Here is a 13380-nt window from a genome sequence, read left to right on the forward strand (position 1 = left end):
TCAAGGAAGCATCATTCTATTTATTTTTTAAAATGATCAAGGAACTGTCAGAAGGCAGAAATAGGTCTGAAACTTGTTTTTCTCTGGTGTCAAGAATTTGGGCAGAATGCTTCATTTTATTGAGTCTCAACATTCAGGCAGCTGATTCTCACTAAGGTAAAAAGGGTAGCTATTAGTATACCTGTCATATTGATTAGGATGGTTGGTTGATAGTGTCTGTTCATATTTTCTATTCTTTTTTGATTTTTCCTACTTGTTCTACCAATTGAGTGTTAAAATCTCCAAATTTGACTATGAGATTTTCTATTTCTCTTTGTAATTCCATCCATTTTAGCCTCATATGTTTGAAATTCTGTATGGTAGGTTTCCTCATTTATGGTTGTCCAGGTATTTGTATTAATTCATCTATTGTTGTATAGAAAATTACACAATAGTAAGTGGCTTGAAATAATGACATTTACAGTTTTACTGTTTCTGAAGATCAAGAACCTGGGTGCAGCTTAGGTGGGTCCTTTATTGCAGTCAAAGTGCTGGCTAGGTCTCTAGTCATTTCAATGCTTGACTGCTGAAGGATCTGCTTTGAGGATCATCATGTGATTATTGGCAGGATTCAATCTCTCATTGGTTGTTGGATTGAGGGCATTAATTTCTTACTGTCTGGGGTCTGAGGGTGCCCTCAACCTCTTGTTTTGTAGATCACCCCAACATAACAGCACTCTGTCTTAAAACATACAAGCAGGGAAAAAAAGAGATATAGATGGATGAATAGTTAGATAGATAGATGACAGATAAATATAAATAGATAAATGCATAGATATAGATAGATAGATGAGAGATAGAATGCATATATATATATATATATATATATATATATATACCTTAAAACCCCACAAGAAAATGTGATAACTTTTGCTTTAAACAGTTTCATAGTTTATAAAGGAGGAAAAGACAAAAAGAAAAAATAGCATATTGAATTATCTCAGATATTAACCATTTCTGGTGTTCCTTATTTCTTTCTTAAAATACATGTATTGTTTTTCTCACTTTCTTGTAGTTCAGATCTGATGTACATTAATTCTTAGTCTTGTCTATCTTAAGATGTCTTTATTTTGCTTTAACTTCTGGAGGATATTTTAGCACTATATAGAATTTTAATTTTTTTTCTTTAAGCACTTAAAATGTGGCATTTCACTGTTTTCTTCTTTCTAGGTTCCTGATAAAAAGTCATTAATTTCTTTACATAACATGTTATTTTTCTTTGGTTGCTTTCAAGAGATGTTCTTTATCTTTGGGATTTAATAATTCAACTTTGCCTTGTTGTTTGTTTATGTTTACTCTGCTTTGTGTTCATTTAGCATCTCAAATTTTATTTTCTTATTCTTTATCCCCTCCTCCTTCTACTCCAATTATTCTTAAGTTTGACCATTTTGATATTGTTTAACAGGTCTATAAGCCTCCATTCTTTCTTTAAAGTTTTATATTATTCATAATGGATATACAACAATTGTTCATATTTATGGGATACAGTGTGACATTTTAATACATGTAACATAATGATCAAGTCAGCTAATTAGAACATTTATCACTGTAAACATTTGATGAATGTTTATTTATTTGATCACTATCATTTTTTTGATCACTATCACCATTTCTTTGTGGTGATAACATTAAAAATCCTCTCTTCTAGCTAACTTGAAATGTATAATTCATTATTATTAGTTACAGTCATTCTGTTTATTTTTAAAATGTCTTATTTGTCATAGTTGTTAATTTTTACTGATGTATTTTCAAATTAACTTAGTCTTTTCTTTCTTTTAAACTTACATTTTCTTTTGCCATGTCCATTTAGGTGTTAAGCTTTTCTAGTGTTTTTCGGTGTGTGTGTGTGTGTGTGTGTGTGTGTGTGTGGTTTTTTAAAATACTCAAACATATTTTTAACTTCTAGAATTTTCATTTGGCTATTTTTATTGTTTTATTACCTGCTAACATTTCCCAGTTCTCTACTGAAATATTAATTGGTTGAAAAAATATTCTGCTTCAATTCATTAAGGAGAGTTATAATCACACTTTCAAAATTTTTGTTAGTTCCAACATTTGATTTATTTTGTGGTCAGGATCAATTTTTTTCTCTTGAGAATATTGTCTATTTTCTTGGGTCATCATTGAACAATTTTTTATTATACCTAGGCTAATATAAATATTAAGTTGTGAATATTCTTGATTTTCTCATTTTTCTCTAGTAAACATAATTTAGTTTTAGCTATTAATTTTCTTGGTTGTACTGGAATTGCAAATTCTCTTTCTTACATAGAAATTCTGGTCTCAGTTTACATCTTTGAGTCAGTTACATACATGTGCAGTGCAGGAGTCTACCAAAGATTAGAGATCTATTCCGTGGTTTCTTCCTTTACAAGTGTTCTCTATTCTCAGAGACATTTTCAATTTTTCAGATTCAATGTCCTGGTTATCCCAGCTAGAAAGACTCTGTGCTGCAGCCCTGCCATGGCTGGATGCGTTATACAGCCTGCATCTAGGACCAGACTGAAAATCACAGAGTTGGGAGTCGCTTGTATATCTCTCCCTTTACTATCACCGCCTTCTAATTACAATGGCAAAGCTACTTGTTTCATTGTAATTACTTATATGGTCTGGGTTGATTGTATCATCTTGATATTTGTTTTTTATTTGTCCCAACTATTCTTTCTTCCTTTTTAAATTCCTTCTTTAAATCAATATAGTAATGTCTAGTATTCATCTCTATTTTTGGCTAATTTTTTTTGTTCCTTTTTATCATCATTGCTTAGTAGTTGCGCTAGCTTAGGGCTGATAATTGTATCTTTAACTTATCACAACTAATTTGAAATAATATTATAATATAATGTAATGTAAGAATCTTACACAGTGTATTTATATCTTGTTCTTCCTATTGAGTGTGCTATTGCTGTCATAGAAATTAGTTGTAAATATGAACTCTAAAATGTTATTTTCTCTCTTCGTAGCCAATTATTTTTTAAATAACTAAGTTGAAAATAACAGTTTATGGTTACCCATATATGTACCTTTGTGATACTCAGCATTCTTTTGTGTAAGCCTAGATTTTCTTCCGGTATATTTTAATTCTGTTGGAAGAATATTTATTTTAACAACTTTTTTTTTTAGAAGGATTCTCGTTCTGTCACCCAGGCTGGAGTGCAGTGGCATGATTTCAACTCACTGCAACCTCCACCTCCCAGGTTCAGGCAATTCTCCTGCCTCAGCCTCCCGAGTAGCTGGGATTACAGGCACCCACCGCTACACCCAGCTACTTTTTGTGTTTTTAGCAGAAATGGGGTTTTACCATATTGGTCAGGCTGGTTTCAAACTCGTAACCTCAGGTGATCCACCCGCCTTGGCTTCCCAAAGTGCTGGGATTACAGACCTGAGGCACTACATCTGGCCTATTTGAACAACTCTTATGGTGAAAATCTTATGTTAGAAAATTCTCTCAGCTTTTCTTAGTCTGAAGAAGTCTGTTTCTCTTTTAAGTTATTTTTGCTAGGTATATAATTGTAGATTAATAGATTTGGGAGGGTTTTTTTAAAAATATTTCATGACTTTAAAATGTTATTTACTTGTCCACTGGCTTGAATAATTTTAGATTAGAGGTCTATAATTGTTGCCTTTGTTCCTGTCTACCTAGTATGCCCTTTTTCTGTTGGCTGCTTTTAAGTTTTTGTTTGTTTGTTTGTTTTGTTTTGTTTTTCTGAGATGAAGTCTTGCTCTGTCGCCCAGAGCTGGAATGCAGTGGTGCAATCTCAGCTCACTGCAACCTCCGCCTTCTCGGTTCAGACAATTCTCCTGTCTCAGCCTCCCGAGTAGCTGGGATTACAGATACACACCAACATGGCCAGCTGATTTTTGTATTTTTTTTTTTTAAGACCAGTCAAGTGCAGTAGTGAGAAGAGGGGAAAGAGTTAAATAAGGAGTTCGATCTGTGATTTTTGTGTTTTTAGCAGAGACGGGGTTTCACCGCATTGGCCAGACTGGTCTCAAATTCCTGACCTCGTGATCTACCTGCCTCAGTCTCCCAAAATGCTCTGATTACAGGCGTGAGCCACCGTGCCCAGCCTGCTTTTAAATTTTAATTCTTATCATTGGTTTCCAGCAATTTATTTGTGATATGCCTTGGTGAGATTATCCTATCCGAAAGAATTTGTGTTTATCCTGCTTGCAGTATATTGAGCTTATTGAGTTTGTAGTTTTCACAAAATTTGGAAAATAATTGACCATTATTATCACTTCAAATACTTTTATACAGCCCTGTGGAATTGCACCCTACAATTGTGTGGCTCGGAATTTAGCAACAGGCTCTAGGAATCCTTGTGGAGATTTATGAATCTCTCTTTCTGTGAAATACCCTCATCTCCCTGAAAATTTTGTCTGCCTCAATGTCTGAGTCATTTAGAGCTGCTGTAATAACATACCATGAACTAGGTGACTTAATAACAAAAACCTACTTCTCACAGTCCTGGAAGCTGAGAAATTCAAGATCAAGGCCCACTTGCTGGTTTGCTGTCTGCTCCTTGTATTCTCATATGGTAAAGAGTGAACATTAGCCTCTTTCTCCTCTTCTAAAAAAACTAATTCCATCATGGAAGGTCTACCCTCCTGACCTCATCTAAACCTAATTACCTCCCTAAGGCCCCACCCCTAATACCATCACATTGGTGTTTTAACATCTGAATTTAGGGAAGGGAGGGAAACAAACATGCAGTCCATAGCACTCAACCCCCAAGAACTCTGCCATTTGTCCCTGAAATTCTGTAATTCTGGTAACCCTCTTCCTGGATCATATATGTTAAGGGTAGTCAGAAAACAAGTGAAGCAAACCTTGTTACTCTCTTACCAAGGATCATAGTTCTTTGCCACCTAATGTGCAGTATCTGAACACTATTATATTTTGTATACAGTTGAAGAGTAAGTCCAGTCCAACTTTCTTTATGATGGCTGGGAGAGGAAATACCCATACATTTCATTAAAAACTAGAAATTACTGTGAACTATATGTTTGTTTACACATTTACAGGTTATTAATAATCAGAAAGTATTCTGAACATAAATGAGAAAATGAGCTAAATATAGTATTAAAAATGATACTTTCTTTGATTAATTTTCACAAGCACTGAAGCTACTTTTGCATACTGACTTCTGAGCTGCATTATTACTAAAAGCCAAGAAAAGGCAGAAGATAAATTTAGGTTTTATTATCTCTGTTTCTTGACCTTTAAATAAAAAAGAAATACTCCAAATGTGGGCTATTTTTCTTATTTAGCAAAACTATTTCATCAAATTCTAGGTAGATCCATAGGTACAATATTTTTTAACTACACTGACAAGAGTATTAAATATTAGATGAACTTCTAGCTAAATGGTTGAAATCATTTTGTGATTTTTTGTTCTCTAATTTTTTGTATTGCATTGGCAATTCAGTCCAGTGCCCACGATCACCATATGAATTTTGCTTATAATAGCTTAGATGCTTTAAATCAGGCCTTAAAATAAATCATTTCACATTTTTAGCCTTTTCAATAACTATATTAATGTGGCCGCATTGATGGTTTCGTCAACTTACTTTATTATATTAAGACAGGAGACATTAGTATACTGTCTACCCATTCCTGGATTTTTCTTCATCAAGATATTAAAATTTTCACAATCTAATTTTGGTAAATGGATGAATGAGAGAACCTCAGACTCCTTGAATATTTATTGGAAGGGCTTAGGCCCTTAAAGATAGCACCTATAAAGATGCTTTCTTTTATTAAGGCATTTAATTAGAATTATTTTGAGGTTACTCCCATTCACTTGTATCATACACAGGCCAGCAGATGGCAAACTTGAGATTTTTTGTGCTATTGCTTTTGTCAAAGTTGTGAAAATATTGAATTATCTATCAATGGATCTCATGAATAGCTCTTTTGGTGTATGATGGCATTAGAAAAATCAAATTCAGAAATTGTAGAGCTATTGGCATTTGGATAGTGATGTACTTTATGTGTTTTTTTCTTGTTTTATGGATTTATCCTATAATTTATTTGTCTAGCAAAATGTATGGAGGGATAATTGGAATAAGAATCATAAATAATTTATCAGTTTGAATGCTGTTTTTCTTGATTTCTTTAGGAGAAAATTTTAGATGCATTTGGGTTTAGCTTGGGATGATCTTCATATCATTTTTAAAAGGCACAAAAAATAACCTTTGTATCCCCAAAAAGATAATGTAATTTTTTTGAAAAATTTTAACACTGATGCTCATGTTTTAAAACACAAAACAGCAATGTTCTCTATAGAAAATAATCGTTTTTATTTCTAAAAATATTTGTTTTATTGTGAATTATTATTGGCAGTTACTTATGTGAAGATGAGTTTAATTTCTTCTATATACAACTTAATTTTCAAAAGTTTTTGGTTTTCTCACCAATGACCCAGAATCAATCAAGATTGATTATAATCAGGCATATGATAACCAATCTTATAATTCAAGCCATTACATTTAGAGATGAAACATTAACCATAATATATGTTTTGTTTGTTTCTTTTTCTCTGTGAAATTCAACTATTGTCAATACTACCCCTATGTTCTCTACAAAAGTTTACTTCCCTTCCTATATGTCTCCATTAATCAATTCATTTTAATATTACAATTTGTTGTTCTCTTCCTGAAAAAAGTTTTTTTCCTAAAGAAAAGAGGTGACTAAAGACAAAGCAAAAATTTGACAACATATATACTATATTATTTATGCATATAAATTGGATCATTTAGATAACTTTGGTAATATTTAAATAAAATAAACTATACATCATTAAATCCATATACTAACGAGGTATTTTAGCTTCTCTTTGAGGATTTAAAAGTATGGAAATGAATCCACTAATTATCATTCAGTATAAATGTTTATTTGTTCTCCAAATATCACAATAACTGAAGTTCTTTAAGGCCTAATAAATTGTAACTCTTCTTCTTTGCATTTATTTTTATATTTAAGAGGACTCAAATTTTTGAATTATAGAATATAAATATATGAAAAAAATATATAGTGTAGAATTGAGTTTAAACTCTAAAAGAAGCCCTTAATTAAATTTAAGAACACTGAAACTGTCATTTATGTTACAGAAGTTATGCTATACGTCAGTGAGTTTTATGTTCTCATCACAGGAGCTTTAAGAAGCCTCTAATCACAGAGGTGCTTGCACTGCACTGCACTGATCTGCATGTGTATAGAAGTCAAAATGCCCTAGTCTTGTGTTAATGTACCCTAACCTCATCCTCCTTTCTTCTGTTTTCCTTCAGTCCATCTCCAGCTGGAGAACCCTGTTTTTTAGAAAGATGACCCACACCCAAAACCCTCTCTTTATCCTACTTCCTAGATTTTCTTGATAGAATACCTTGAGAGTTTTCATAAAACTAGAGTAATGAAAATGGGGTCTAAATACAGTGATCCCTAGACATCCAGAGTCTCATATGCATCTGAAGACAGTGTAAAAAATACCCCAGGACAAACTGGACTGGCCACTGCCCTAAGGATTCTGATGAAAGTAGACTGTCAAAAATAGTTGTGCATTAAGCCAGAGGTGTTTTTCTTTCTTTTTTTCTTTTTTCTTTTTTTTTTAATAATGCCTGTTCAAATGCATACACAAATCTCGAATTTAGATGAGAATATATGATCCCAGCTCAGTTGGGTCTATCTATGCGTCCTAGAACTTGTGGTCATGCTCCTAGGGGAAAGAAAGGGCCTGCGGCTGGAGAGGAACAAAATTACAGTGGAGGCGCGCCCCCAGCCAACTGCTTCTTCGTCCTCCGGCATGAAAGGTGATGGGCTGTGATAGCCGGGAGTGGACAGTCCTTGTAAGCAGGCTTGAATCTAGCTCTCCTAGACAGGGGAGTTCCTTGGTGAGGGGCCTTCAGAGTCCTAGGAGTCTCCACCCCACTGGGCTCTCCGTCTTTCTTTGCTCACTGCTCCCCCTACCCCGCATACAAGCCAAAGAAAGTTTTTCACAGAATGAGCCCGCGTTGACGTAGGCATCGCCTCCTCTCTCGCTGGATAGAAGCCCAGACAGGAGCCAAGGGGAGAAGCGGAGGTAGGGGTCGCCTGGATTCCTGTTGCTGCGGTCCACGGGCGGGGCGGATCAAAGGCCAGCCAAGAGTATTGGTCCTGGATCCACAAATACATCAGGCTTTTCCTCCTCCGTCAACCTCCTAAATCCCAATGAGGTCATAGAGATGAGAGAAAATCAGCTCGGGAGAGAGGGGGAGGAAGAGGACGACGACGAGGGAGAAGAAACCCAGACGGAAAGAGGCCATCAGACAAGGTCGCTTTTTCTGGCGACATAGCAACTGCGAGGAGCGTGGTGCTGAATATCTTCCGTCTGCCCTGGGGACCCAGAGACTTGGAGAAGCGCTTTGCCTTGCCACGAAAACAAAGGCGAGGAGACGAAAGGGAGAGGGAGGGAGAAGCTCGGAGCAGTTCCCTTTGGATCTCCGGGAAGCAAAGCTCCTCTCCTCTGCAATGAAACAGAAGGGACTGTGACAGGGTCTGGTAGGCTGAGCAGCGGGCGGGTTTCCCTGCGGAGATTCGGGACGCGGCAGAACTCTGGACAGCGCCCGCGAAGCTAGGCTCAGAGCTCCCTGGGCTCCTCCAGGTTTCGGGCTCCTTAAAAGCCCTGGTACTGGTGTGCAATCTTCGCACCACCGAACCCAGGAAGATCCTTCACCGATCCATCCCCATCTGAACGTGACAGTGGGTAGAGCAGCTCCTTTGCCTCTGGCCCAGCCAGGGAAGGTCTTCGTTTCTGGAAATCCAGCCCTTGTGGATAACGCCTCGCTCTTGAAGAAAGAAAAGTTTTGGGATCTGGTAGTGGGTGGAAGGGGTAAGGAGGAGAGCGGAAGAAAAAAAGGTAGATGGTTGGTTTCCCTCTCTGATCTGGAAGGAAGATGACCGAGGAAGGATGTGCACCAGCGGTCAGATTATTGGGAGCCTCTTGGTGCTCTCCGTGCTGGAGATAGGGCTGGGGGTGTCCAGCGTGGCCGTGGGGGCGGTCAGCTTCAGCCTGGCCCTCCGAGAACACAAGCCTCAGCTCGGAGACTCGTCCCCGGTATGGAGCGGGGTGTGTGTACGTTGAGCCATTTCACTCTCTCTTTACCCCTTAACGGTGATGGTCAGGGTGTGTGCATTAGTTACTCCCTCTCTGGGAAACAAAATCATAAATCTCTGGCTTGCATGTAGGTTCATGTTGACAAGCTATGCTTCTTTATATTGTCCTTCATTGGTTTTTTTGTTTTTCTTACTTGGACTTAAGACCAAATTAAATGGCTTTGTTTAAACGTGGGGTGGCGGGGGGGTGGCCGGGGAGACGGGGGTGGGGGGAGGTGGGAGTGTTAGTTTCCACTGGCTGATTCTGCAAAGGGCTGCTCTGCCCAGTGGTGCTATTTGGGAGGCAGGGGGGCGTCACACCTGTCAAGGGCAGGTTTATTAATCTTTTGTTCCTTCTACAAGGAAAATCAAAATAAGAGTATTCCATTCTTTTTCTGTACCATGGAACAAGCAGGGATAGTTATGCATTTATCTCTGGGCAACAATGCCTGAGGTACACCAAAGGCAACACCAATAACAAAAAGAGAAATGTAGTGTGAGTGTGAAAGGAAGTATGTGGGTGCATTTGATTCCAGAAAACATTGCTCTTGATTTTCCTTTGCTACATTTCTAATCTTCACCTCTGAAACGTTTTCGTAAGTTCTAGACAGTAAGTTAGAAAAACATCAAATGGTAAGATGTATAACAACATTCTAATTGGAGAATAATTCTGCTTATGGAGTACCTAACTGCTCCGAGAAACTGTCATAGTTATCTCTAGGTCAGACAGCAGATTCAACAAGCTTCTTGTTTACTAGCATAAATCTCCAGGAAAGCCTTAGAGACCCATTTCTTCCACCAAAAATCAATAAAATAACTCAGCACTATTCCTAATGTGAACCTAATTGTGAAACCTAGTTTTTTCTTTCCTTCAAGTTTTATAGCTGTCACATACTTCTGGATGTCTAGCTTGATCCTACTTTTCAAGATAATTTAATAGAAAGTAACCTGTCACTGATAATCTGTAGTGTGTTTAATAATCATGGACTAATTACTTGAGCTGTAAGTCACTAAAAGAAAATATTATGTAGTTCAAGAAAAATTATTCAAAAGTAATTCACTTTTGAAAGATGCTCTAACATTTTTTTTTTAAACTGGCAAAATTTTGCTTTAGATAATTAACTTTTATATGTCTTTTTCCAGGTGAGGTAAATGTTTTTAAATTGCAGAGCTACAAAAAAGAAAAATAGGGTTGAATTCTAACATTGAATTCATGCAAGAATCCTTACTTTGAATTCAAAAATAAGTTACTATCAACCTCCAAATAATTATCTTGTTCTTGATCACGAAATTGTTGTCAATGTATATGTTAAATTTGAGTTTGAAAGGACAGAGACACATCTTAAATCTGATAATTGTTGATTTTATATGTGGCAGTAATTATTTTGAGAGTTGTAATTATTGTTCTCGTTTTTATTGCTATGATATAAACAGAAATAATACTTTAAAACTTCTGTTGGATAACTGTCAAAATGAAGTGTAATGTTGACATTTAGGAAAAGAGGGAGAAAAGGTGATCGTATGATGTCTTAATAAGGAGAAACCTTAAATACTCTACAAGTCAATCCCCCTTAAATTCAAGAAATTGAGTCAATTAAGCTAGGTTTTCCCTAGATAATACTAAAGTATCCAGTTTATCTTTGAGAATTAAAAAATGGTTATGTTAGCTGAGTATCGTGCAAGAAAAAATATTAAATAATTTTTTCCAGACTATTTACTATTATCTAGATGTGTATGTATAGAAACGAAAATTTTGAATCACCTCATGGAAAAGCAAATAAGTCAGTCATATCTACGTTGTCATTATAGTAAATAATTATTTCCTTTTTTAACTGGTTGTTTAGAGTGAGCAAAATTCATTTGGGTTTCTGAAACAATAGTTTTGGATTCTATTGTCTGATTCAGTAAAATAAAACAATACATCTGACTGAATGAATGGGTTTGAAACAAAAATGCCCCAACAGTGGCTCACTTTTATAAACCAATTTAGAAAGCGAAATCTGTGAAGAAACAAATACCCATTTGGGATCATTGTGTTTATTGAATAACAGACTGGCTAAGTAGTTTCTAAATTATTTTGGGGAAATCATTTGTGGTACAGTATCAACTACCTCAGTTTCTTCAATGAAGAATTCATGTAGCCAATATTTGCAGAGAGTTTAGCATGTGAAAGGCATTTTACCATTTACTACAGAGACTGTACAGATGAATCAGAGCACTGTCTTTAAAAAGCTGCTCCATAGTGGAGGAAACAAAATGGTACATCACTAACTTTGTCAGCAATGAGAAATTAGAGTGTGACTTCAGAGAGATACAGAGGCAAAAAATGGGGAGAGAGATTGAAGTGGTCAGTTAAATATCCATGAAAGAAATATTATTTTATTCTTGATCTTGGAAGTTTATCAGCACTTAGGATCAATGTATGGCAGTGTTAACTAATGTATCACAGTGTGAGATCTGAAGCCATACTACCTGGCTGTAAATCCCAGATCTACCACTTACTTAAGTAGGTGAATAGCCAAAGTTTCCTTTTCTATAAAATAGAGTCATTAAAAGGAACAAATTAAATATAGTTGACCCTCCCTATTTATGGGAGATTGGTTCCAGGGTCCTCCTAGTTACCAAAACCTGAGGATTCTGATGTCCCTTATGTAAAATAGTATAGTATTTGCATATTACCTAGGCACATCTTCTGATATACCTTATATCATCTCTAGATTATTTATAATACCTAATACAACATAAATAGTTGTTATACTGTGTTTCTTTGATATTATTATAGTTGTTGTTGTTGTTTTCAAATATTTTCAATCAGAGGTTGGTTTGAATTTGTGGATGCAGGACCTAGGAATACAAAGGGCTGGCTATAATGCTCCTAGTAAAGTGAATGGGATGTAGTAAGCACTGAGTAAATATGAACAGATAATACTGGGTGCACAGACTGGCAGTGGAGGGTGTGAGAAAAGTGAATCTTTCAGGCAGCACACATGAAGGCAAAAAACTGGGACAGGTTAGTTTGTGACCCAGGAAGAGTAAGCTCTTATATTTTTCTGGGGCTTAGGTATGTAAGAGGAAGATAAGGATAGAAAAAGTAATTGGGGCCAGATCATAGGAGGCTGTGTGCCAGTTTGAGGCAATAGATTTACTTCCTCATATTTTGAATAATAATAATACCAATTCTTACTTCCCAAAGGGATACTAAGAAGATGCAAAAGAAAGCTAGATAGAAAATTATTAATCTCTTTGCTGAATTATGAATTAAAAATCTGGGTTATTTATGAATGCCAAATAAGATTTTACAATAATTAACCTGTCACAATACTAGTAGTCTATAATCAAACTCTGTCTTGATTAGTGCTGTGAAACTCCTTTCAACACATTAATATCATTACTATGAGATTTCTGAATTAAATTTAAAAGACAGTAGAAATAAAAGCTGCACTGTAACAGGATTACTTTTATAAAGAGAGATCCTAAAATCATACACTTTTTATCTAGGATAAGTGCACTAAGATTTTAAGCAACTGCTGCATTTTGGTTATTTGACCCCAAACATAGAAATTTTTTTAAAATGTGGCTAAAAATAAAGATAAGGGCTTAAAATGTGTGAGATGGATGCTGACACAGATCATTGCCAGGCACCATTTTATCTGATTTATCAGGCAGGGATGCTCCCTGTGATAAAGTTTTAAAATATGGGCAATTAGAAGGAAAACTTATTTAACTATAATTTCATGAGAAAGAAAGCCATTTATAACATTTTTGTTTCTTCTTTATTCTTTGTTATATTTAATATGGTCATCTATAATGAAAGCACAAAATCAGAGGCATAATTGTTAGATAACAATAAACCATTGGGTACAATGCTTTAGAAAAAATATAGTCATGTGAATTACAACTGATGTATAAGATTTATAGTCAGAAAGTTAATTGGACAGAGCTCTGTTTCCAAGTTGCTGTGTGAAAGTCACTCTTCTCAGCCTCCAGTGCATCATCTATAATGGGAATGGACTAGATTTATAGCATACAGATTTATAAATCCCTGAGAATTTATTGCAGTAGGTTGTGATTTGGAAATCTAGAGATCCAAATGGTGGTATCCAGAACAAAATATGATGCTGAGTTAAATTTTTATATATTATGTGAAAATTTCACCCATCTATTAATATATCTGATAACATCCTATAAAACTTAATTTATCAAACAAACTT

At 35.6% G+C, this 13380-nt stretch overlaps 1 protein-coding gene across 5 annotated transcripts in view; it reads left to right on the forward strand.

Moving 5' to 3' along the window:
* TMEM196 (transmembrane protein 196) overlaps nt 1–13380 on the forward strand; it is a 123424-nt gene that overhangs the window by 54725 nt on the left and 55319 nt on the right. For 2 of the 5 annotated variants that reach the window (XM_032287033.1, XM_032287035.1), the window contains exon 1: nt 7767–9149. The exons of 1 other annotated variant lie outside the window; for it this stretch is intronic. In XM_032287033.1, the coding sequence (XP_032142924.1) occupies nt 8985–9149 (165 nt within the window). In that variant the 5' untranslated portion in view covers nt 7767–8984. Of the gene's footprint in view, nt 1–7766; nt 9150–13380 lie in introns of those variants that run through there. 2 more of the 5 variants (XM_032287034.1, XM_032287036.1) reach the window with 1 other exon arrangement.

This window comes from Sapajus apella, unplaced genomic scaffold (genome assembly GCF_009761245.1).
Source record: "Sapajus apella isolate SASKATOON/1434 unplaced genomic scaffold, GSC_monkey_1.0 scaffold19, whole genome shotgun sequence".
Taxonomy (NCBI): Eukaryota; Metazoa; Chordata; class Mammalia; order Primates; family Cebidae; genus Sapajus; species Sapajus apella.